At 31.8% G+C, this 26,833-nt stretch overlaps 2 protein-coding genes across 4 annotated transcripts in view; one reads left to right on the top strand and one right to left on the bottom strand.

Annotated features, from left to right (window-relative positions):
* Window positions 1-128: 128 nt before the first annotated feature.
* Window positions 129-16,085, bottom strand: LOC134253285 (uncharacterized; the record flags this gene model as incomplete). Its single annotated transcript, XM_062735801.1, has 9 exons — window positions 15,733-16,085; window positions 8,530-8,606; window positions 3,411-3,564; window positions 2,741-2,814; window positions 1,831-1,941; window positions 997-1,254; window positions 674-727; window positions 363-455; window positions 129-161 (listed from the first exon to the last, which is right to left on the bottom strand). Coding segments are annotated over exons 1-9 (864 nt in total), but the record flags the coding sequence as incomplete, so codon positions are not given.
* LOC134253283 (uncharacterized) overlaps window positions 15,966-26,833 on the top strand; it is a 19,140-nt gene continuing 8,272 nt past the window's right edge. Inside the window, exons 1-2 of one of the 3 annotated variants that reach the window (XM_062735798.1) lie at window positions 15,966-16,090; window positions 23,508-23,614. In XM_062735798.1, coding sequence (XP_062591782.1) covers window positions 23,515-23,614 — 100 coding nt within the window. In that variant the 5' untranslated portion in view covers window positions 15,966-16,090; window positions 23,508-23,514. Of the gene's footprint in view, window positions 16,091-22,760; window positions 23,403-23,434; window positions 23,615-26,833 lie in introns of those variants that run through there. The other 2 variants (XM_062735799.1, XM_062735797.1) reach the window with 2 other exon arrangements.

The following is a 26,833-nucleotide window of genomic DNA, read 5'->3' on the forward strand; positions in this document are numbered from 1 at the left end:
GTGCACATAGTTAACTCATTCCTCGATGTGATGTCATATTTGAATGACCTCTATCAGATTGCATAGACTTAACTGAAACTCTCACTCATTTATACAAGAATTCTGAGATTATTACTAGCTGTACTTACATAAACATCCGTTGCAGGTGTCTCGGGTGTTCTCTGAAACATTTTTTTTAAAAAAAATATTAAATTTCACACAAATTTATTAATAATATATCTACATAGTAGTATATCTTACTTTTCAAAGCAATTTATTTCATATTCAAATATTTAGGTAGAATACCACTGATGTTTATTTACAAAATGAAAATGTAGAAACTATTGTTACAATCTTAATAAGTGGCTTCAAAAACCACCTACCAGTTTGTCTCTAAGATCTGCCATCTCTCTTTGGAGGGTCACGATCCGGGCTTCAAGAAGGGCATTTCTTCTTTTCAAACTTCCAGAGTCCGTCTTTAAAATTAGATAAAATATATTTATATTTTATTTATTAATCATAATATACTTTTAAAATCAATCAATTAATCACAATAATTCATAACAAGAACTCCCTTTATCAATTAAACTACTTTTTGCAATTTCTTTAAAAATTGGAAAACATATTTATATTTTATTTATTAACCATGATATATATATAATTTGAAAAAAAAAAAATTCTTCATTAAAAATACCTCTGAGTCATTTAATGCTGGCAACTGTCTTTTTTTCCCTCTGCTTGCTGCTACCTGTTAATAGATTTAAGAAAAGTCACATTCATACCGAGTCTTTGTAATCATGATACATTTTTGTATCATTCTGGTGATTATATGATTAAATATATGCATGGACAGTATTAAAGCCCAAAAGTCCATTAAACAAATATACATTGAAATACACTTTCGTTGTATTTGCTCAATTCACAAAATTAGAAATGGCTTCACTCTTTCAAGGTATTTTATAAAGTGAAAGCTCTTACGAAGCAACAATTTTTTACTGAAAAAAAATATTCACTCACCTTTGCTTCCTTCAACTTCTCATTAAACTCCAGTTTGTTCAGCTCCCCACTCCTGAACGACTGTAGCAGGTGGAACACCATCTCTTCGTCTCGTAGACCTGGGAGTTGCACGAACAGCATACGGTTAACTTTATTGTTGCTCTGGTTCTTCAGCTTCCAGGAAGCATAAGCCTTGGTCACAGACTCGGCCCAAAGAAAACAGCGCTGGCTGAGACACGCAACTGCAATTGCCTCCTTCAGCAGACCTCCAAGATGACCCTTGGATCACAGATACAAAAATGAAAATATTTTTAAAAGCAATTTTGATCTGATACTTTGAAATAGACCTGAAAAATGTACAGAAAAATATCACAGCTCCGAAGCAAGTCGATAAGTGTGCATCCTTAGATGTATCATCCATGCAAGTTTGCTCATTATAGGGCTCATAGTTTATTGGAAATGAAACAACACAGAAGAACTCATAGTTCCTTGGAAATGAAACCTGCACCAAAAACTTTTGACTATTCACTCAACCGGAAAATGTAGGTCAGATTCAGCATCCGAAGCAAGCCCGGAAGAATTCTTTACAAATTCCATGACCCTTTATAAAATGATATTAACAGATAATATCACCACAGAAGAATTCTTTACAAATTCAGTTTATTGATTCCATATTATTAAAGAAGAGTTATTGCTAGACTGATAGCTTATATTACACCTTTTATCACTAAGAAAAAAACACTTATGAATTTACCTATTCAGTTTATTGATTCCATTTCATTAAAGATGACTGATACCTAATATTACACTTTTTATCACCAAGAAAAAACATAAAAAATCTAACATGTCACATACTTCCTGAACATTCAAAGCAGACTCTGCCTGCCGTCTCCATTCTTTAGCTGCTGTGTTGAGCATTTCATCTTCTCCCAGCAACCCCTTCTCTGGATGGAGATTTCTAAGAAGCTGAATAAAGATATAAGAATTATTGACCAATTCTGCATTCATACAAAAAATATCATGTTTGTGTAATTATAAACTAGAGACTTCAAAGGAATACATGTGTCACCTGCTTTTAGCTTTTACGAGTGGTAGGCTATAGTATTTATACACTACAATCAACTAGCATATACATGTACAATGTACATTATTTCATGCATAAAAAATCTAGCATGATAGTTCATAAATGCACAATAAAAACCTTAGTTACTGTAAATTGCAAATTTTGCATTTAAATTTGTAATTATGCATCTAAAATTTAATTTTGTTCAGGGTTTTCAAATAGTTACATTAACAAAATGTCAGAGTACACCTTTAAATTGATTGGCAAAGCCAATCTTTTGTTGTTGTTGTTGGGGGGGGGGGGGGGTCAGTCCTCAAATATCTATCTGATCATAATAAAAGAGATTCATGATGGTTCTATGCAATAAAGATTATATCAAGGTAACATTCATTTGAATAAAGTGGTAAAGGAGGAAATGAGTACCAATTACAGGCTTTCACTCTATTCTGAAATTTTCAGACATTTTTACAAATGTTTGATGTTCATACTTCATAAATTAAAATTTCTATCCTTTATCTAAAGTTGACAGTACCCTTTCTTAAAATTCTTTTGTATTCTTATACATTGCTTGTTTCATATATTATAATATTGTACAAACAGAAAACAGACAGACAGATTGGCATTCTGATAACTATGACCCTCTCCCACAACCAACTTTGTATCACATGGTAAAGTAATCTCAGAATATTTCAATGTTCTTACCTCCACTTCTTCCCAGAAAGTACGAGTATGCTTGTACTGGCTTCTGTGCCTTGCTTTTGGAACCTCTGATGGGCCTAAAATTGGAGGAAAAAATTAAATCCGCATCATCCAATTTTTTTTTCTACCTTATCATCTTAATGATTGGCCAATATTTCTTTCATGCATGGTTGTATAAATTTTTGTTCACTATTGCACAGAGTAAAATATAAAAAATTTAATAAACTTTTTTTTTATTTAAAATGTTATTGAAATATGCCATACATTTATTACAATTGTAATTATTTTCTAGGTTCTGTAGTAAATATCTGAAATTTCTATTCATTGGACCTCTAAATGATTTACACTTATTTCTAGAGCCAATATCAAGAATCATTAGAATTGCATGATCTTGTTGATCAAGAATAGCTCCTCTGAATGAACTATCCTAATAATTTTTAAAGTGCAATGTATTTGAATTCATGCACATTTATGACAAAACATATCCCTTAATTTATTCTATATATCAACAGATATTAACACTTTATCAATTGAGTCATGCTCAATATTATGCTTTTTTGTAAAGAAGATTATATTTTTGTTATGTATCTGATACATGTGTGAGACTTGATTATACATGTACACCTTTCCTGTCAGTTAAAGCTTTTACTCCTAAATACTAGAGCAAACTTACCTAATGTCCTCAGCTGACTTCTTTTCAGAAGGAGGTGGAATTCATCGACAAATTCCTTCACATCTAATCCATGGAGGTACTTGAAAGCATCGTCAGTTACATAAAACCTCATGGGTGAAATCTGAACAGTGACATCTTCTTCCCCAGCATCAGCCTAAAAAAATTAAGGTAGTACAAAATACCCGTAGATTCTATTTAAACAGATTTCTCAAAAAGAAATGGAGAAAAAAAACAAGATGTGTTTGTGAAACACTATGAGCCGGGTGGCAACAAAATTTCGAAAAAGCTATTTTTAGCCTAAGGTAACAGTGAATGTCACAAGGTCATTGATCTTGGTGTCTTTTGAAAGAACTTGATAAGTGGAGTTTGCACACCAACTATGAAGTCTCTATCTCTTATCAGCTTATGGTTCAAAAGTTATGGTGAAGGTATGAAAAAAGATATGTTTAGCCTATAGGTCACAGTCAAGGTCATAAGGTCATTGATCTTGCTGTCATTTGAAAGAGCTTGATAAGTTAAGTTTGCAAACCAAATATGAAGTCTCTATCTTTTTTGGTTAAAAGGTTAAGGGGAAGGTACTGAAAAGTTATTTTTAGTCTATAGGTCACAGTCAAGGTTACCAGGTTATTGACCTTGGTGTCATTTGAAAGAACTTGATTAGTGAAGTATGCATAAAGTCTCTATTTTTCAGGGTTCAAAATTCATGGAGAAGAAAGTAAGTTTGCAGATAAAAAAGCTATTTTTAGCATGTAGATAATTCACAGTCAAGGTCACAAGGTCATTGACGTTGGTGTCATTTGAGGTCTGAATTAGTGAAGTATGCATTCCAAATAAGTCTCTACCTTTCATTGTTCAAAAGTTATGGCGAATGTTAAATTTTGCGGACAAACAAACAGTCAGAACAAAAACAATATACGCCTAGGATCTATCGATCCAGGCACAAATAATTAGTATCTGTCACTTTATCATAAAGCTTATAAATACTGTCTAATAAAATACTATCAACAAGAGGCCCAAGGGCCTTGAATTGCTCTTCTGATAAACTATACAATCCATCCAAGACCTAAGAAGCAACAACTGACAAAGTTTGATGATTCTTAGCCAGTTAGAGCTGAAGATATTTAAATGTAAACTATAAAATACTATAAGTAGGTCATCGTGACCTACTTTTTGATTGAAATGTTCTGAGGACACAAGATGCATTAATTGAAAAAGATTGGTGATTCTTAGCCAATAAGTACTTGAGATATTCAAAAGTGGGTCACAGTGACCTACTTATTGGTCAACATTATCGAAAAACCCAAGGTGCAACAACTGACAAAGTTTAGCCATTATAAGCCAATAAGTACCCTAGAATACTTAAATATAGCCATAAATGTCACACATAGGTCACAATGACCTAATTTTTTTTCATCCTTCTCCGAGAACCCAAGATGCATCAAATAAGAAAGTTTGATGATTCTAAACCAAATAAGTACCTAAAATATCTAAATATAGCCATAAAATGTCAAAAGTAGGTCACCGTGACCTACTTTTTGATCGACATTCTCTGAAAACACAAGATGCATCTACTGACAAAGCTTAGATGATTCTAAGCCAAAAAGTACCTGAGATACTTAAATATAGACATAAAATGTCAAAAGTGGGTCACCATGACCTACTTTTTGGTCATTAATCTCCGAAAACCCAAGATACATCAACTAACAAAGTTTGATGATCATGGGTCTAATAGTATTCAAAATATGCGTTTTAAATGATTTGGAAACAAATGCCTGCAAAGTGACCTACTTTTTGATAAATATGTTTTAAGGCCCCAAGATGCATTAACTTACAAGATTTTGTGATTCTAAACCTCTCGGTGTCTGAAATAATGGGATTAAATGTTTTAGAAAAGATTAGCCATAAAATTCAAAAAGTAGGTCACGATGACCTGCTTTTAAATTGCTGTTGTTTGTGAAAAATATGTAAGAAAATGGTATTCATGATTAAAAAAATATTGTTACTATATATTTAATTTCAAGTAGTTTGCAAAATACAAACTTAAGCAATTTTGAATTCAGTAATAAAACACTGTACATTTAGATCTTCATGTACTGTAATATTAAATGTGAGACATTAGATAGTTTACACAAATTATTATTTGTACTACATTCTATTTCTGATCAAAACTAGAAAATGACTGAAGTACAGTAATCGATGGAAGAAAAGTCACATTTATTCTAATTAAAATTACCTTTCAATTAGAATTTATATATTGTTACATAAACTAGCTATAAAGTTAAATATCAATAAGGTTAAACAATTAAATCATATTTAAAGGAATTATATATTCATTAGTAGGGTGAAGAAATGAGGTACGCCTATTTACATGATGTAAGAAAAACTTGCGACAACGGTATCACCGTATATCGCGAAAAAGTGCCCTTCTATTGCACCCCTCCATTTTCAGATCCTAGCTGTAACACTGTTTATTTATTTTACACATGAAATGTTATAAAAATAATTAAATAATAATTCAACAAGTCAATTGGACATTGATTTATCGGAGTTCTGTATCTCCTGCTAATATCGGTTGTATGCATTGCATTGCATTTGAAGATTAATATGTAATATCTGATGGAGTACACTAATTTGGATGGATTTTTTATCTGTATTTAAAGGAAAGTTTAAAATACAAGGTTTAATTACCCCCTTTTCATAACTTTGAATAGACCGTTCTTATTTGTGAAGATCTTTTGTTTAAGTTGTTTCCACCCTTACAATTTTAATGGTTAAAAGTTAAAAAGTTGAATTTATTTTCATTTTATAATAAAGTTTGAATTTACAATTTTAAAAATGTATAGGTTGCCATATTGGAGACATAATTTAACAGAAGCATATGTCAACATATAAAATTTTTACATTTTTTAAAAACTCTATCATACATATATTATGTAAAAACTGAGTTAAAATGCATAATTATGATGCTGAACGTTCCAAAATACTTGCTACTTATCAGATGATACTTTGGATTGTGAACATCAGGGAAATTAATAGAAGAACAATAAAGAAAATGCCTGAATGAAGTTACCCAAACAGGTGTTATTGCCCTTGTCAACACATTTTTAAAGATTGAACAATTGATTAAATAAAGGAAATAAGCATTTTTTAAATTCCCAAAAGTAGTCCCATGACTAACCATATGACTTTGCTATTCTTGATTTTTAAAGAATTATATGTCTATGTAAAACTTTGATCGGCCATTTTAATTCTACACTACCTGAGGATGCTTCCATAAAATTATAATCATTTATGACTTTGCTATTCTTGAGAATAAAATTTTTAAAGAATTTTCCTTTATATTTGTATGTCAAATTTTGATTGGCCATCCCCCCTACCCCCGGAGGGTCATGATTTCAACAAACTTTAATCTACACTATCCATATACAAATATGATCAATTAAAGCTTTTCTATTCTTGAGTTGATTTTTTTTTTTTTTAAGAATTTTCCCATATATTTCTATGTAAGACTTTGGTCGTCCATTTTTATATTTCTATATAAAAACATTGATTGGCCATTGTAGCCCCGCCCAATTATTTCCCCTTGAATGAGGGTGTGGCTCTTCATTTGAACAAACTTGAATCCCCTTCACCCAAGGATGCTTTGTGGCAAGTTGGATTGCCGTTCTTGAGAAGTCGAAAATGTGAAAAGTTTATAAGCAGACGGAAGGACAGACAGACTTCAGACAAAATGTGATCAGAAAAGCTCACTTGAGCTGAAGATGAGTTAGATATAGCAAATGCCCTAATACTGAACCTTGAGGAACCCTGGGATGCAAAGGTACAAAATATTATACCGGAAAATAACAATTCTACACCTTTTTAACAATGTTATCATACATACCAATCAATTGATATATATTGCTACATTCAAATATTTTAAATTGTGTATTTTGACTGGTCTAGAAAATTATGAATATTTATCACCTAATTTTTTTTACACTGTCTGTCCTCCTGTACAGTTGGGGCATGATGGAATCCAGTTATTTTTTAAAATAACTTGTTTTAATAGGCTACTTCACTTATTTATATATTAATATGAGGTAAATGAGGTAATAATTCTTAAAAAGTAAAATGTCAATCAGTTTTGCCAAAACACATTCATATTTTGCTTTTTTTTTCAAGATGATGTAAGAAAAATCAAAATTTATGTACTTCTTTTAATAGACTACACAGGCTTAATTTCTGAACAATTTTTTTTCAATTATTTTGGTTTACGGATCTACAGACTCTATTTTTTAAGAAATTGTGGGAAAAAATTAATTTTGTAAAGAGGTAGTAAATGCTGTGAATGCATGTTTCTTTATTCTTAATTATTTATTATTTATTCTTTTTTTTTTTTTTGCTTGAAACCGCATTTCATTCATGAAAACAGAAGAGCCTAATTTTAATTTTATTTTTTTTTCTCTCAATCAACCCTAATTTTTTAGAAAAGAAATCTGTGAACCGAGAAATTTAAAAAATTTGGCCTATGTCATCTTTTTGTGCAAAGCTATGATATTGTTTATTTCAATGTGTTAAATCTTAAAGATATATCACTTTTACTGTCATGAGCCTTTTACATCTACTTAATAATTAACCCAAGCACAATATGAATATTTCTATATTTACAATTATTAATGATGTATCTATAACAGGATTATGTTACTGAATAAAGGCATTGTGAGCACTTTGATATTTGAAATTTTGGACACATTCAGAGCACTTTGAAATTTTTTTGTGAGTCATAACAAGGCATTATTCAGGGAAAGACAACCCAGAATGTAGACATAAAATAACTGTAACAAATTATTTTTAAATAACATGTTTCCATGATGCCCTTTACCATGTTTACTGCTGAAATCTCTGATATTGTAACAGTGTGTATTAATATTCATACATACACATATACGTACTTCTTGTAACATTTATGTATTTATTGAAAGTGATAAATGAATAAATCAATCCATTGTTACCATGATTATGTAGAATCGTGCTGGACCATTTATTTATTTTATATCTACATGTATTAAGGTCAAAATATTCTGTGATACATTGAATATCTTAATGTAGCAAATACAAAACTTAACTATTTACTTACCAAGACAACTTTCATCAGAGGATCCTGATCTCTTTCTTGGTACTCAAAAAGCCTTTTCACTGTTGAAGAGTTACCACCTGTGTTGAAAGTAAATGTCTTTATTTCAGTTTCATTTTATCATGATTATTGCATAAAAGGTCTAGATGTCACTGGTTTAATCTATAGATGTGATTTTAGCTATGGCTGTGCCTCTGTTGACAATGTTTTTTTTACACAAAACTACATAAAATTTTTATATTATGTTTTTTTCTACTTTTAGTTACCCTAAATTTTCAGGTTGGAATAGGAAACACTACATGTATTTTCTTTATCTTACAGTTTGCATTAGGTTTGGTCCGTTAGGTCAGTTTACAAAATTTTTTCAAATTTTATCATTTCATTTCACACAAAAATAAATAGATCTTCATGATCTTATTTCATCTAAATGTAATTGAAACTTCAAATCTTTGGCGAGTTTGACTGACACATCCTTGCAGTTGCAAAATTTAATTTTATTCTTATTTTTTGGGAAAAGTACCTTAGTGGTAATCTGCTTGTGTATATATGAAAAATGTTAAAACTATAATCCAAAAATTTATAGTAGAAATGGTTGTAAGCAAAACATAAACACAATGTAATGTCAGTCGACGCAGTTGTGGTTAGCAGACTTTGATGATTGAACGCACCCGCCATAAATCGTAATCATCAATAACAGAGCTCTTGTCCTGTTTACAATAACCTTGTACGTTTAACAGGTGTGATCAGTTTGCTACATTCCACAGTTCACGACTTACTTAGCTCTGAATGATTATTATATACTTGTGAAGAGTTTTGCTTTCTAATACTTCTTCTCTAAAATTATTTTTGTGTGAAAATATATGTTGTAATATTATTCAAAAAATATCTTCAAATCTGTATCCATGCACCTTTAATCATACATTTGCAACCAAAACTTTCTGATGTGACCGTTGCTCTATTGGTATGTACAGTACACCCGTACAAAGTTCGAGGCGGAATAGGCACGGCTTGGGCACGGCTAAGACACGGAATTTTTAAAAAGCCGCACGGGTTCTGCATGTCCAAGACACGGACACGGCTTCCGTGTCTGAAAGTGATCATGGAATCCTCACTCACTGAAACCCATGTGGATCGAGACACGGACTCTGTGTCCCAGGGAGACGGTTTTTAACTGAGGCGGGTTTTGCTTCAAACTATATTTATTTATATCTCACGGCTTTTTACTGAGCATGCTCAATCATAACTTCCTTTATTTGAATATTAAATTGGAGGGATTCTTGGTCATGAGCTAAGTCAGTGTGTCTTTTTGCTCTATTTAAAGGATATTCAACCAATAGATGTCAGTTGGAATTGTATTTATGTCAGTCTGGGATAATTTCTTCTTTTTTAAACTAAATGCAGTAAGTGTAATCTAGAATAAATTGGTCAATTTTTCAATTTTCATGATCTGCCTGTATTGCAATGTTGACAATGAACATGATGAAATAGTTTAGGCATATTTGAATGACTTTAGTTGGACTTTCACTAATGTGACAACAATGTTCTATAGAGTGAAAGTTTTATTTATACTAAATTCTTTCTCAGATTGTGCCTTACAGCTACTAGATTAGATTATAATTGAATATTGTACATTATCATTAAAATCTTAATTAAAAACTAGCATGAATAGTCACTGATAAAGTTAATCTTTAACAGAAAGTAAATGTACACATTCATATAAGATTTTAAATTTTTGAAATTCTAAAACTAAGCATAAATGTAAAGCAATGTGAAGTTAGTTTGGTTTCAGTCACTATTTTGGCATTCACAGTTACATCAGGACATTCTCTAAAGGCCATGACCTAGATCTAGACGAATGCACAGATCCCGTGACTCCTTATATGGTATAAGGCACGGCTTTTTTGACACGGGTTTAAAAAAAAAACGTGTCTCCATATATGGAAAAGGACACGGGTTTCAGACACGGGTTTACAGAATCCGTGAGTCCATATATGGAAACAAGCACGGCTTTTTGACACGGGTTTTGTAAAACCGTGTGATCTCATTTAAATAATTCGGCCAATATCCATACATGCTTTACATGGGAGCACGGAATGCTAAAGCACGGGTTTCAGGAGACGGAATCCGTGCCTGAGCTGTGTCTAAGCCGCCCGGACTGTTTCGTACGGGCATCATGTACATATTTTTTATATTTTATTGTATTATTTATTATACATACATTCAAGATGCTTTGAAGAACTTATTCAAGTTTCTTACCATTAATAGCCACTTCATTCAATGTCTATAGAAAAAATACCACTTAAAAATATCTGTGTTTTGAGGTCTTACCAAAAACCGTTTTTTTTTTTAATCTTCAGAGAAAGATATTTTGTTATGTATTTGCATATTTTGGTTCAGAGGTGTTGTGAGCTATATGAAGTATTGATCAAATACTTTAAGTTTAACCATAGGCAATTTCAAAGGAATTAACAGGATTTGATGAAAATGACACATTTTATGGCTTTATAATGCACTGAGTCTGACTATAGGGAAAAGTACATCATGATTAAGAGAAACATGGTCACCAACTTTCTAAACTAAGTGATAAATATTGCACTTGCAACTTCAGAGGACTTGATTTTTCAGAAATTCTCAGGGCCAAATAAGGCACAAAGTGCCTCTTGCTCCTAGCAAGACATGCAGGGCTGATTATGCTAGTGAAAATTATCAGCCCTGCCAAAAATGTACTTGCCTGAAAAAAAATTTGCCTTTTAAAAGTAAATTTTAGCAGTTATGTGAATGGGGCCAGTTCACTAAATCTTGTATCCTACACCTATAGGCTGAAGAATTCTATCCGTTTACTTGTAACTGTTTGAAGCCAGAAGTTTGAAGTTGATCTGGTATTTTTTATCTAAATTTTATTTATGGAAAGATTTTACACGACCAGCATGGTGCCTGTGAATGCACGCATTTCCAATTTATAACCATGCAGTTGTGCACCCTACTTCACAGGAACCACTGACCCTGGACCAACATATTTCAAAATTTTGGAAATTTTTAATACCAAAATTTTTTTTCATCATTAACATGATTAAGATGATAAAAGATTATTAATACAAAAGAGTTGATTTAAAAGCAATAATTTATTTTCAGACAATTTACCTCCCAACCTACTCTAAACTGATTTTCGGAGTATTTAAGGATATCCAATCCTCAGCCAGAAGGGAATAAACTCTAACAAGAGGCCCACGGGCCTTATAGGTCACCTGAGTAACATGTAAAACTTTCCAACAACTGAATTTGGTTTGACTATTTTAAACCTTAAGCTATTAAGCCTAGCTTGAAATGCATAATTTTGAAAGAGGCACCATTGTTTATCATTACTACACACTTAGCATGCTCATTTTTGTTACTTAATAACCAAACTGAAAGGCAGATCAGAGAAATAGAGAGAAAATGCATTTCCATTGCCACATATTTCAAAATTTTGGAAATTTTATAAATTTCATGTCATCAGAAATGGGTGATTAAAATCAAATAGCAGATTTCAAAGTACCGGTATAAGGCGGTATTACTTTATTTTCTGGCTATATAACCCCCCCCCCCTTTCTGCAGTACCCCTAACATAGGGGCACTGAAATTAACCATTTTGGAAGAGGCACATTTCTTCATCATAAATATATACTTAGATCATTGGCACTATATACCAAAGAGAAAAGGAAAACTTTCCAAAGAATTCATGTGTTTTCACAATATAATCATTGTAGAGCCCCACCCTAACACCAGAACCCCTGACCCAAGGGTAAAAAAATTCACAAAATTGGAAAGAACCATCCTTCCTCATCATTACTATGTACATAGTTTATTGGTTTTATACCCAGGATAGGAGAATAATTTTAAAAAAATTATGCATTTTCACTATATAATCAACAAAGCCACCAGCCCCTAACACCAGAACCCCTGACCCTGAGGCCATGAAATTAACAATTTTGGAAGAAGCAGATTTATTCAATTTACCATCTACTTGGTTAGTGTATTTCATACCCAAGAGAAGAGAAGAAGATTTTTTTAAAGAATTAATATATTTTCACTACATAAACAATTAAAGAGCCCCGCCCTAACACCAGAACCCCTCACCCATGGGCTATGAAATTCACAATTTTAAAAGAGGCATTCTCGGTCATTATAACTATGCACTTTGTTTCTTTAATTAATATCCAGGACCAGAGAAGAAGATTTTCAAAGAACTAATGCATTTTCACTATATAACCAATAGAGCCTCGCCCTTACACCAGAACCCCTGACCCAGGGGCCATGAAATTCACAAATTGGGAAGAAACATCCTTCCTTATTATAACTATGTACATTGTTCTTTGGTTATATATCAAAGCACAGAGGAGAAGATTTTTAAAGAATTTATTCATTTTCACTATATAATCTTTAGAGCCCTGCCCTAACACCAGAACCCCTGACTTTGGGGCCATGAAATTCACAATATTTGAAAAGGCAATCTTATTCAACATAATTATGTACTTGGTTAGCTTATTTAATGCCCAGGAGCAGAGAAGAAGATCTCCAAAGTTGTAATGTATTTTCACTATACCGTATATTTAGCCCTGCCCTAGCACTAGCACCCCTAACCCTAGGGCCATGAATTTCACAATTTTGGTAGAGGACTCAATGCTGATTACAATCATGCAAACAGTTTGACTGCTTGATGTCCAGGAGTAAAGAAGAAGATTTTTAAAGATTGCACTAATTTAAGTGGTTTTGGCCCCACCCCTCAGGCCCCAGGGGGGCAGGGACCATGAAATTCACAATTTTTGTTCCCCTTCACCCATAGATGCTTTGTGCCAAAATTGGTTGAAATTGGTTGAGCGGTTATAGAGAAGAAGCTGAAAATGCTTAAATTTAACACACGGCGCACGACGCCGGACAACAACGGATAGCAATAGGTCACCTGAGTTTACTCAGGTGACCTAAAAATTCATATTGAATTTGAAATGCTTCAAAATGATCATGATGAAGCTTGAAAATGATTTTTTTTTTTCATGCAACAATTTTCATTTTATTCATCTTTATAAGATTGAAGGTTTTTGGAAGGCTAAGAAAAGGTCTTATAAAAAAAATTGACATATAATTTTACCCTCAAAAAGAAATAAAATAATACAGTTTTAGAGAAATAAGATTTTCTTGAATCCAGCCTTACTTAGTTACCAATAATTATTAGCATGATATGCAATGATAGCAAAATCCTTATACACCATGTGATTGTAGAATTCATGACGGAAATAGAAAACAAAAAACACCAAAGAAGTATAACAATTATGACAATTTCTCTGAATACCTTGATACCTATCATTTTTTAACCTAAATTATATTTGCTGATCAATTTGCAATAAGAAAATGCAAAAATCGCTGATATTCATATTCACTTTTTCTTGCAAAAATTTAATTATAATTTTAATTAATTCAAAAAGTCTGAAGATTAAATCTTTTCATGCAACAATTTTCGTTATACGCCTCTCAATTCTTTGAACTTCTCAGAAAGATCTAATTAAAAGTAGAAATTTTTATCCCGAAAAAGCATTTTTAGATACCAATGTTTATTAATATGATATGAAATTAGAAGTGATTTATGGAGCTTTGCAAAGAACCTTGAAGCACATTGAGAGGCATGTAATGAAAATTGTTGGAAAAAATATTTAATTTTCAAGCTTCATTTAAAGACTTATTGAATTAAATTATAAATTAAAGAGTTGTCCTTCCTGGCTGAGGGTCGGAGTCCCTTAACTTGAAAGAAATACTGTGGATGAATTTAGTACATAACTCTGTGAATTCAGAGATATTTTTGATTACTTAACTGAAAATATTATAAACCTGAGGATCGGACTATCTTAATTTATACAGGATGGATATTTAAGGTTAAAAAGTTATGCCCTTGAATCAGATACCTTCAGTAAAAAAAAATTTGGAAAGCAAGCAGATCAAAATGAAAGTGTTTCCATGTTGATTCTTTAAACATGTTAAAGTGCTAGCTATTATCTGCAAATTTTGAGATTCATTCAGTAATTAACAAAAATATTTTACAAGGATTGAAAATTAGACTTAAGTGTAAGTCTGTTTCATTTTCCTGAGGCCATAAGTAAAAAACAAGGAATTCCAAACATGTTAGTGGTTTTGACCCCACCCTTCATGTCCCAGGGGGATAGGGGCATCAGGAAATTCACAAATTTTATCCCTTTTTTCTCATCTATAGATGCTTTATGTCAAAATAACATAAGATTAAATGCCAGTAAATGGTACTAATTATAATAACATGATAAACATAATGAATATTAGGGCTTCTTTGAAGCGTTTAAATTTTAAAATCCTACAATATCTAATATTACTAATAAAAGATTTAGATACCTGAAGTCTTGAAGGTAACAAGCCCTCTTTTGGAAGTAAGAGTCCAAGCAGCCATGATGAGATCTACTACTAGTGCAGGTACCAATGATTGGTAATAGGTGAGATTTTTACACCTTTATATACTGTTTTAAAATTTCACACCTGTTCAGGTGAACACTGATTGGACTAAAGGGACTGACCTATCACTGCACCTTTCTTGACCACTTTGAAATTGTCATTCAATGGGTCATTACATTTTTCTTACATAGTAGGAATACCGGTATTATTAATTCCAGAACATTTAACAAATTAAACCAAGTTATCATTAATAAAATAAATATTTGAACAATGATGAAAGGAAATGTTTGAGACTTAAATTTCTTGATTGCCATGCATAATTTTAACCTTCTGACAAGTACTACACAATATTAGAATTACACTGCTTCACTTTCTACATTGTATTTTAATAAGTGTCATCTCATATCTGTCATGAACAATATTGTTATATTTAAAGTGTTTTTTAGTTTCACTAGACCTATAAAATATTTGACTTGATTTGCTTAATAAAATTCAATAGCCTAAATAGGGTACACATGTCATTAACTCATCATGATCATGCTCATAGGCCTATGTGGAAGTGGGTCAAATTGAATATTAATCATGATATTAAATGAATGTTAAAGAAATATGCCCGATCAACTACTGGGTAAATGACAGTACATCATGCTACTGTGAAAAATGTTAAACAACATGAAAGGGAAAAATCATTCAACTATTGTCTATCAAAACTACATGTTTAAAAATTGTGAAATAGAATTAAGATATTTAACAACTTACCCAGTAACATCAACCACAGAGATGAAAGGTCTTTGATATCCAATAAGTATACCGCTTTAGCTGCAATGTGGTGTGTCGCTGCGAGTTTTTAAATCCACGACAGCCGTACGTTGAGTTTGTAACCCTCTGATTGTGCCGCTACGAGTTTTTAAATTCACAGCCGTGCGATGAACTATGTGTACACACAAACCCCGACTCAGCAGCGCTTTGACGGCATGTTCAGCCTCGGTTGTGTACATCACGATGAAGGAACTTCAAAGGATACGCATGCGTGATAAAAGACTCGCATCCTCATCCGTCATCAATCTTGTCCCAGCAGTCAAAGAAGTAAGAAGCAACTTTCGAAGTCCAGTACAAGGTAGGAATATTTTTCAAAATAGTTAACCTAATTAGAATTCCGTTTTAATTACGGATTTATTTTAACTTAATATTTCCCCACTTTTTTTAAGATTTAAGAAGCGAACTGTTATTGTTCTTTCAGCAGCGCTTTGACGGCATGTTCAAATTAAGAAGCGAACTGTTATTGTTCTTCGAAGTCCAGTACTAGGTAGGAATATTTTTCAAAATAATTAAAAACTAAATATGTAGGATAGGCCTAATCTTTTAAAGAAAGATAACTTAACATTTTCCTAATTTAAGTATTGATTGCTACAATAAATAAATAAAATAGATATAAATTGACCATTTGACAATGGATTTGAATAATGTTGTATTCAGTGAAATATTTAGAGAAAAAGTAAATTTGGGCACAATAGGCCATCCTTAAAAAATTTTCTGTTTCAGTGTTTGGAATTGCCGCCTGAAGGGTTTCAGAAACAGGAGGGAGGGAAATTATTCTTTTTTTAAAATTAAAATTTTTGATAAAAATCTCAGTAAACAGTAAATACATTTTCTGACTTTTTAAAAAAGTATGTACCATCAACACCCCCCCCCTAATTTAACATAGATCTGACACTATATTCAAGTGTTTTGTATGGCGCATCTAAAAACATGTAATTGGCAAAAAAATCGATTAAATAAAAAAAATTCTTCCTACTTTTGGTCAATTAAATTTTTTCAGGGCATTTCAATGAGGCGGGAGGCAATTCCAAACAAACTACAATATTTTATTTTGGCCTTAGGCAGAAACATAATCTGTAAGTGAATGCTCACAAAATTTGTATTAAAATATCGTCAAACAGAATTTTAAGTTTTCATGTTATAAAAAGTATATATTTTTGCAGTAAATTCATTTAGTGCAGCATGTGATAACCTTTATTACAAATATAAATTAAAAAATTGTATTAATAAAGTTTCACAAATATTTTTGGTAAAAATCAGGATACACGTTATAAGTACAGACAGATGAATTCTTACTATAATTATAAAGAAAATAATAATTATAGATCCATATAATTTAGATTACAACTAAATACAGAATACCAGGGCTTTATTAGCGACTCCTCATTTACAGTTAAAACAACACAACATGCCCTAATGTTTTTTTAAGAATCAAGCTCAGAGGAGGCATCCTACCCACTTCTTTAAACAAGATCTCCTCATTACCCCCATCACAATTTACACCTCCCTTTGTTGTACACATATTGCAAACTATTTTAATTTTACAGTGAGATCTTTGGTATTAAAGAAACAATTACTAAAATAAACACGGTTCTTAAATCTTATGTTTAGAAATATAAAATATTGATCATGTTGATATCTTCTTTTAATTATATCCTGATGATGGTGATTATTAGATTAATTATTTGAACACTATTGTTGTATAAATACTATACAAATGGTTTAAACATAATTAGATTTGATTGAATTCAATAAAACCAACATAATAAAATGTGTAAAACAAATTCTAATAACTTCAGGGCAGATTATTACAAAATTTTGTAAAAAAAAATATTGAAAATAACAACTTATGTCATGTAAATAATAAAGTGAATAAAGTGCATAAGATTCACCTCATAGTTCTTATTTAGATCATCTTAATATATTCAAAATGCAAAAAATAGAATTTGAATTTAAAAAAAAACTTGAATGACGTATTATATTTATGCTATAGAATAAATTAAAGGATGATTTCAGGAAAGTGGAATTTTGAATGTCACAGACGGTGTACAATTTCTTTATATTGTAGTCATTTATTGCTTGCATCAATATGCAATGAAATTACATTAAAAAATTTTTACCAATCCAGGCATCCATTTTTTGTTTACATCATCCTGTCCTTAATTACAGACTAAGTTAGTACAAGTACCACAAGTACCATGGTTTCAAAGTAGGCATCAAGTAGGCCACATTTTTATTTGAATATAAAAAATCGACTGAAATGGGGAAAAAAGGATTAAAATGTGCCAATAAGGAGTAAAATTGACATTTTCATATTTTGTCCAAAGTTGTATTAGTAATAAACAAGAAAAAAATGAATACAGCAAATGAGAAAAATGTTTTACCCATTATAAATTAACTAGACTACACCTAGAAACAGTTGAGACATTCAAGATAACAGGAAAAAGTGTTTGCTTGTTTTGTATTGAATTTTTAATTTTGCAAATTATTCATTGGTAGTTTCCAAACTTATTTTGAAGAGTTAAATTCCTGTTAAGAGGTACCCAGAAATAACAAAGGTATTGTTTACCCCCACTTAACAGGGCTATGTAGGTGTCATGTAGGTGAATAGTGCATAGCAGTAATGGCCCAGTCTATTGTATTCACCACACCCAAGGGAGATATCCCTGTTCAAGGGCTACCCCGAATATACAGGGGTTGTCTACCTCCAATATACAGCAACAGGTGAACATTCTGACCAGTAATGGGTCAACCCATTGTGTTCTATAGAAGCAGGGGAGGTAGCCCTCTTTAGCTAACCTGACTCAAAGGCTTAAGTGAGCTTTTCTGATCAAAATTTGTCTGTCGTTGCTGTCGTTGGAGTTGTCATTTTAAACTTTTTACATATTCATCTTCTACTCAAGAACCACAGGGCCAATTTAAACCAAACTTGCCAAAAAGTATCCTCAGGTGAAGGGGATTCAGATATAGTGTAGAAGTTAGTTTGTTCAAATCATGACCCCTGTGGTAGAGCTGGGTCACAATGGCCGATCAAAGTTTTACATACAAATATATATAGGGAAATAAATCTTTAAATATCATCTTCTCAAAAATAGCAAAGACATGAATGAACATATTTTTATGGAATAATGGAAGCATCCTCAGGTAGCATTGATTCAGGTTTGTTCAAATCATGACCTAAGGGGTAGGGCGGGGCCATGATGGCCAATCAAAGTTTTACATAGATTCTTAAAAATATTCTCAAGAACCACTGTGCCAGTAAAGATGAAATTATAAGGGAACATCCTCATGTAGTGAAAGGATTTGAGTTTGTTCAAAACTAAAATTAATGCAATCTTTAAAAATCTTCTTCTTTACTCCTGGACATCAAGCAGTCAAACTGTTGACATGACATCATACAAGAGAGATTGAAAGATAATTATGTACAGAATTTATTATGTGATATGGATAAAGAATCAAAGTGTAGTATATATACATGTATAAACACTTGTTCAGTAACTTCTGTCTACAGTACTACTTGGTGAAGCCTATTCCAAAAATGTTTAAGAGATATATTTCTAAAATTTGTTTGTCCTTGCACAACCTATTAAATGAAAACTGGTAGGCACAAAAAAATCCCAAGAGACCAAAGATTTTGTCCAATTTGTAAATCACATTAAGATATAGAGGATGAATATCATTTTATACTCATGTGTCCTTGATACATAGACATGAGAAAAAAATTCACAAAAGAAATATTATTGGAGTAAACCCTCTGTGTTTAAATTTATACAGCTCATTAGTGTTAATAATGTCAAATAACTATGTAATCTTGGAAAATATATTTTAAAAGCTTTTGAATTAAGGAACTGCCTATATTTTATATGTATTTTATATGTAAGCTTCACATGCATATTGTATCTATTACATTTGTAAATCTGTAAAGGACAGTTATAAGATCCCTGTCATACAGTATCATAATCATGCGCAGATCTAGAGGGGGGGTCGGGGGGGTCCGGACCCCCCTGGAATTTACCAGGTTAAAAAATGTATATACTATAACAAGAAAACAGTTACCATGGATCCCCCCTGGAAAACTCAGACCCCCCTGGTAACCGTGAACATGTGTGAAGTGGGTAAGATAAGTGAAAGACACGAAATAGGTTTTTGACGTTTTTTTGTTTTTTTTTTTTTTTTTTTGGCTTGTCAAGTAATTTCTGGGATTGGATTTTTTTTTTTTTGACTGCGGTGGACCCCCCCCCCCCCCTGGATAAAAATTCTGGCTCCGCGCCTGATAATTATGTCTTTTTTTCCATCATATGTACAACCGTTCATTTCTTATGTAAATATTATTGTACATTTTGTTTTATGCCATAGGGTGTTTATCCTGAGCAATAAATAAATTAAAATTATTTACCAATGATTGTAATCAGCATTGGGTCCTCAAAAAAAATTGTGAAATTCGTGGCCCCTGGGTCAGGGGTTCTAATTTATCTGTAAGCTAGATGAATGGATTAATGTATATTTTACGGAAGGTATAATTTATAAAATTAAATGTTATTAATAAAAAGAACGTAAGACCATCTTATAAAAAGTTAACTTCATCTATTCAGACTTTAAAATAGGTGTGGAAGTCAGTGATGTTTATTAATCAATAATAAGAAATAATTCTTAGTGGGTGGGAAGAAATTCGGGATAAAATATGTTTCTTGCAGGTTAGAAAAGGTTGATCAATACGTATTGTTTTCACTCGGTCAAGAGAGGACATCGTTCGCTTTTTAAAGATAACCTCTCATAGAATTTTAATTCCTAAAAGAATTTTTTTATATTTTACGGGCTAAGTTTTCTGTTTTTTTTTTTTATATCGTAAATTATTCTAAATTTACTCAAATTGAAAAATTTACACTTTTTAAAAATTATGTAAGTTAGAGATAAAAACGGGCGAATAATTATCATGATTATGTTCAATCTGAAGGCAAAACTTTCTCTTCAATTATTTTTAGTTTTATTCATTGATCTATTTATTCATTTTTGCACGTAATGTAGATGTGTGTAGACCGGCCCAAAATAAGTGCCGGTATACATGTAAGTGCAGATTAACATAAAATTTTGATAAAGAAGATTTATTAAATTTCATGACACAAAACATTTTTATTCATTATTCTTTTTAAATTTAATTTCATGAAATTAGAAATAAAACATAAGACGTAGTGTTATCTATTATTTTGATAATAAAAGTTAATGATCAGACGATCAAATTGATTTTCATTGTGTGTGATCAACCTGTGATTTGGCTGTGTTGTGTACTCCTGCCCCGGGGTTGAAGATGGGTACAACTTGTATATTCTATGTGAATTGTAGTGGTCAGCGTAACAATGGGCACTAATCACCTATTGTTCTTCGTCTGCGGCTACCGGTGTACACAATAAACAAACTACCTACCTACCTACACTGTACTTGCTACTTTGAGAAGAAATAATCTTCACTAGTTTTTGAAAAAGATATATTCTGTAATTTTAATTTTGACGAAAAAATATTTAGTAAAATAGCAAAATAGGACAGTGCAGTACTAAAAGACAAAAAAAAAAAGAAGTTTCAATTTATGAACATTGTGCAGATTTCATAATTATTTTTTAAATTTGTATAGCCTATCTATCTAAGCTCAGACATTTATTTAATTTTACGCACATTTCTTCAGATAAATCTAAAAAGAATACTCCGGGGACCGGTGTTTTCTGTTAATGATAGTCTCGCGCCCGTGAAACGGACACGAGAATTAATTGATAGGGAACATTTGACTTCATCTTATATTTATAATAAAAAAAATTGCAAAATGTAAATATAAATTCAAAAGAATTAGAACTGGTTAAGTGATAGCAAGAAACAAGGAAACTCGACAACACTGAATCAGAAACAAAAATCAAAATGAATTTTGAATGACGTTGTTTATTGTACTTTTGAATTTTGTATCATTCATTGATTCTCTAAATAAATTTTATGTACACGTGTATAAAAATATTAACTAAACAATTAAAACATGTATGATTTATAAAACATAAAATTAAAGAATCAACTTTTCGCCATTAACAGGATTTCATCCCCCCACCCCCCATTTCTGTGCTACATGTACATTCAAAGCGCCCAACCTGTATAGTATGTACCAATAATTGACCCGAATCTCAAAACGAAAGTAGAACTTTTACACGTGGTTGACATGACATTGTATACCAAAGCAAGACGGCATTTATGGAAAAAGAAACTTCCATTCTTATTCTATTTTTTTATGCTGACTGGTCATGCATGTATAACATGTGGTAGAAGTTGTTTATTTAATAAATTGATCTCGCTGCTACTTGCACATGTACAGAACAAGGCATATATGCCCATTCTTTTTATGATTCTATCTGTACACTACTGTATTAGCAAAGAAAGACGCTTATTTTATCAACTGAAAATCCCACTGCATAAGATTTATAGTGTACAGATGGTTTAACAAATAACTTTTTTAAAGCGAAAGAATAGTCTCAGAAAGTGTTGATACGTACATCACTATGATACACTGTATAAAATTTGCATGGAGGGCATAATCGGATATCTAGAGCTCTATATATAAGATATAATTCATAAAATTAAAGGTAATTTAATTTCATCGTATGAACTTGTCAAATTCTTCAATGAAACTAGTCAGAAAGGACATAAACTTATGCTTCATGATTATTATTATTATTATTTTTTGAGAAATATTTATTTACAAATTCTGTCTTGTGAGAATCGTATGTAAATCGAAAGGGAAAGGGGTGTGTGTCCATAACTAATTTTATGGCCCCAGGGTCAGGGGTTTTGGTGATAGGGTGGGGCTCTATTGATTTTATATAGTGAAAATGCATTAATTCTTCACAAATCTTCTTCTCTGCTCCTGGGTATTAAACCAATAAACTATTTGCATTGTTATGATGAGGATGCCTCATCCAAACTTGTGAATGTCATATGGCCCCTCAGGTCAGGGGTTTTGGTGTAAGGAGGGAACTCTTTTGATTATTTAGTGAAAATGCATGAATTCTTTAAAAATCTTCTTTGCTCGAGGGTATTAAACAAAGTAAGTAGGTATATACAATGTACTTATGATGAGCAAGAGCGTTTCATCCAAAATTGTGAATTTTGTGGCCCTATAGTTTGTGATTGTTATGTTAGGGCAAATTAATACATAATTATGAGCTCATAAACATGTTAATCCTAGTAATTATTAAAATCAGGATATATATAATATAATTGAATGACACTGTCTGGAATATATTTGCAAATTAAGTCAAAGTTCAAGGGTCAATGAATTGTAATGCTAGTATTTCTTGCAATGTATTGTGTAAAATTTTTAGTGCATTTGCTAAATAGCATGTAGTCTGATACCTCTTAATTATAGAAATTATACTGTATATATAAATGACACTTTGATATATTTTGATAAGTAGGTTAAAGATCAAGGGTCACTAGATCAATAATCATGGTAAAATACACAAGCCATGCATCCAGGTGCCAAGTAATATATGTGCAAAATATCAAGTCCATACCTCTTACAATTTTTGAGATATAAGGTGTGCCAGACAGACTGACTAGCTAACAGACACTGAGGTTAGGTAAAGTGATACCCCAGTGCAGCTCTATTCTATTTTAATAAGTATTTTTATTTGCTGCAAATGTGTATCAATAGTGATTGATACTAATTATTATTTTTTTCACAGTTTTCAAATGAAGAGAAAGAGGGAACTGACACTAGAGGAGTTTGACTCCTGGCAGAGACCTCTTCAAGATGTGACCAATCAACTGCAGAATTCCAACATGTCCAATGGTGAGACAAATTTGTTTTATTTTCTATTGAATTTACATGAGGTACAATATTTAACAAAATCCAAGGTCAAGATGGGTAGAAAATTAAGTTTTAAATGGAAACAGACCTGCAGTGTCGATCTGACCCCTCCATTTTTTAGCTCCCCTGAGCTGAAAGCTAAACTGAGCTTTTCTGATCACATTATGTCTGTTAAATTGAATGTAGTTTGAACTTCATGGTCCTTTTCAATGGAGTTGAAGAGTCCAAATTTTTGGTAGAACTGATTGGTGTATTTTAATATCTAGGTATGGTTTAATGTTCACTTCTTCTAAAACACATGTTGGACAATAGAAACATTTAAAATAAAGTTAAGTATACAAATTTTTTTTTTTTTTTTTTACATATTTTTCTTCTGTTTTATGATAGGAATTATAATTTTAGGCATCAAGTAAATTTTAGAACAATGTCATACATTTACCTTACACATATTTAAAAAAAAATATTCTCATGTTCATAACTAAACCTGAACATTAAAAAAAATTATTATATATGCAAGAAAATATCCAAGAGTCATCATTCTTTATTTTTTTTATCTTTATCTTTTTCATATTGTATTTTAAATATCCCTGGTAATGCATGCTGATTTTTGTCTACTATCAACTGTTGTCACTATAATTTTAAATAAAGAATATCTTGAAATTTTATCAGTAGGTATGTGTGTTGCATATGGCCTAAAACTTAATAAGTGAAAAAAATATTAAAATTCTTTCCTCTAATAGAAAACCCTCACATGCCAATGTCCTTAAATGATACATGCAATACATACTGCTAATATGTGACAAATGAATGAAAAGTATAAAAACATGATGAAATAATGTAAAATTTGTATAGACATGAATTTTTATCAATTTAATTCGCTAAAATTAACCAATTACGCTTTATGAATCATGTAAGATTGATATATGTTTGATATTTTAAGAAATATGCAATTGCATGCTTTAAAGTGCTTTTGTTCAATGATGTGCTATCACTCTCACCCTAACCCCGCCCTGTATCAATTTAATCTTGTACTAAATATCTAAGAAGAAGGGAAAACCTCATCATTTTTCTTTAAAAAAGTAAGCAAAGTAATTAAAATTCATGCATATTGCTTTGCTGCTGCCTGTCTGAATCATCGGTCAATATTTATGCCCCTCTTCGAAGAAGGGAGGGCATATTGCTTTGCTGCTGCCTGTCTGTCGGTCAACTTAGTTTCCGTTCATTTTCTTCGCAACCGTTTAATGTACTGAAATGAAATTTGGTATACAGATATATCACATAAATATCTAGGTTAAGTTCTGTTTTGTTTAAGATCACACTGCTTTTGGCAGCGTTATGTCCCTTGGACTTAGAAAAATTTCAATTATCTGCAGTTTCTGTTCATTTTCTTCGCAACCATTTAAAATACTGAAATAAAATTTGGTATACAGATATATCATACTCTCCAATTCAATATTCAAAAAAAGTAAGTTATGATTGAGCATGCTCAGTAAAAAGCCATGAGCCATGAGACAGGAATAAATAGTATGAAGCAAAACACGCTTGAGTTAAAAATCGTCTCCCAGGGACACAGATTTGGTGCCTCACACAGGTTTGATAGACTGAGGATTCCTCACTTTCATACACCAAGTCCATGTCTTGGACATGCAGAACCCTGACAACTTTTTTAAAACCCAGGCAGATTCCTTGCCTTAGCCTAGCCCAAGCCGTGTCTATTTCGCCTCATACGATATTTTTCTTGAATATTGATACGTATCGATATATCGATATATTGATACAGCCCTACAAATAATACTATCAATAGCTCTTCAAAGCCAATATTTCTGGTTGATTTACCCAACTTCAAATAAATATTATCAAGTGTAAACTACTAGCATAACATTTTTCAACTTGGTAAAGCACTATGCATCTTTTTACTGCATCTTAATTAGGTCCAATCTACTTGGTAGGTGCATATATTATGTTTTCCATTGTTAAGCGTAATGTGTCAGATGTACATAACAGGAGTGGAGTACCCTCATGATAACCATTTTAATTGAATACAATGTGTAATGGTTCACAGTTAAAATGATGTGAAATTGTGCTTAAAATATTTTAATCTTCTTGCATACCGGCTAGGTCTGGAATTTTTTTATGTTGAAAGCTTTCAAATTATGGCATTTTTATCAATAGACAAATCCACACTTTTCAAAAGTTTTGTCCCTTGGCCGCCATCTAGGGGATAAACCCATACAATCCATACAGTAGCCTTTGTAGTTTTCAGGTGTGTAACTTCGTCATTTTTTTCTTTAAAAAACTCTCCCAGTCCTTTTGTGTACTGATTGCCCTTAGATGGGGCTATACCCACACATTGAAGAAAAAATTAAACACTATGAATTTTTCACAGCACATCCAAATATTTGGTAGCATAAAGAGGAAAAATCGGGTTTCTTTCCCTTTTGACCTTTTGGTTGACCCCGAAAAAGGAAACAACTTCTGCAAAGTGTGGATTGGACTATTCTTGTGCTTATATAAATAAAATTGTAATTACATGTTTAAATATTGTAGCAGTCCAGAGATTTGACAGATTAGTTTTATACAGAGTTATTCATTGAACCTGATTATTGTTGACATTGTCAGATTGTAGGACAGTTAAGATGATCGATCTTGTATTTGTGATATAATTATTTGACATTTCAGAAATATGTACTGATTAATGCTTTGCATGTAGTTGATAGGTGATTATCGACAAGTTTAAGTGATTGACATGAGTTGAAATAGTTTATGCACATGTTTTGAGTTACGTAGAAATCAGCTGATCATAGCAGTAGTAAAGTTGTGGTATCATTTTAGTTTACTTCATGTTTGAGGGACTTTGATTGGTCTTCTTTAGCAGATGAACCGTAGATTTATGGATGAAATCATGTTTTCTTGAAGCTGGACTTCTTTTCAGTTGATTATCGGCAGTTTATAGACTGGTACAGCTACTAGTGCCAGTAGTGGTCGATTTGTTTACGATCTTGGCGGTCGTAAATTGTGTAGATCGAGCCCGATCGTAAAAGTTACGATAGTTTTAGGATTTTTGGAGTTAATTGTGTTATTTGTCGATTTAAATGGAGATTAATCTTCTTATTCTAATCTAAGAATGTATTTGGATATTTTTTTCATTCAGAGTAGTTGTCTTGTATGTTGTTATTAGACTTTCTATAGACTTAGCTGCTT

Source organism: Saccostrea cucullata, unplaced genomic scaffold (genome assembly GCF_032062105.1).
Source record: "Saccostrea cucullata isolate Sc308-1 unplaced genomic scaffold, CSIRO_AGI_Scuc_v1 ctg2118, whole genome shotgun sequence".
In the NCBI taxonomy this organism is placed as follows: domain Eukaryota; kingdom Metazoa; phylum Mollusca; class Bivalvia; order Ostreida; family Ostreidae; genus Saccostrea; species Saccostrea cuccullata.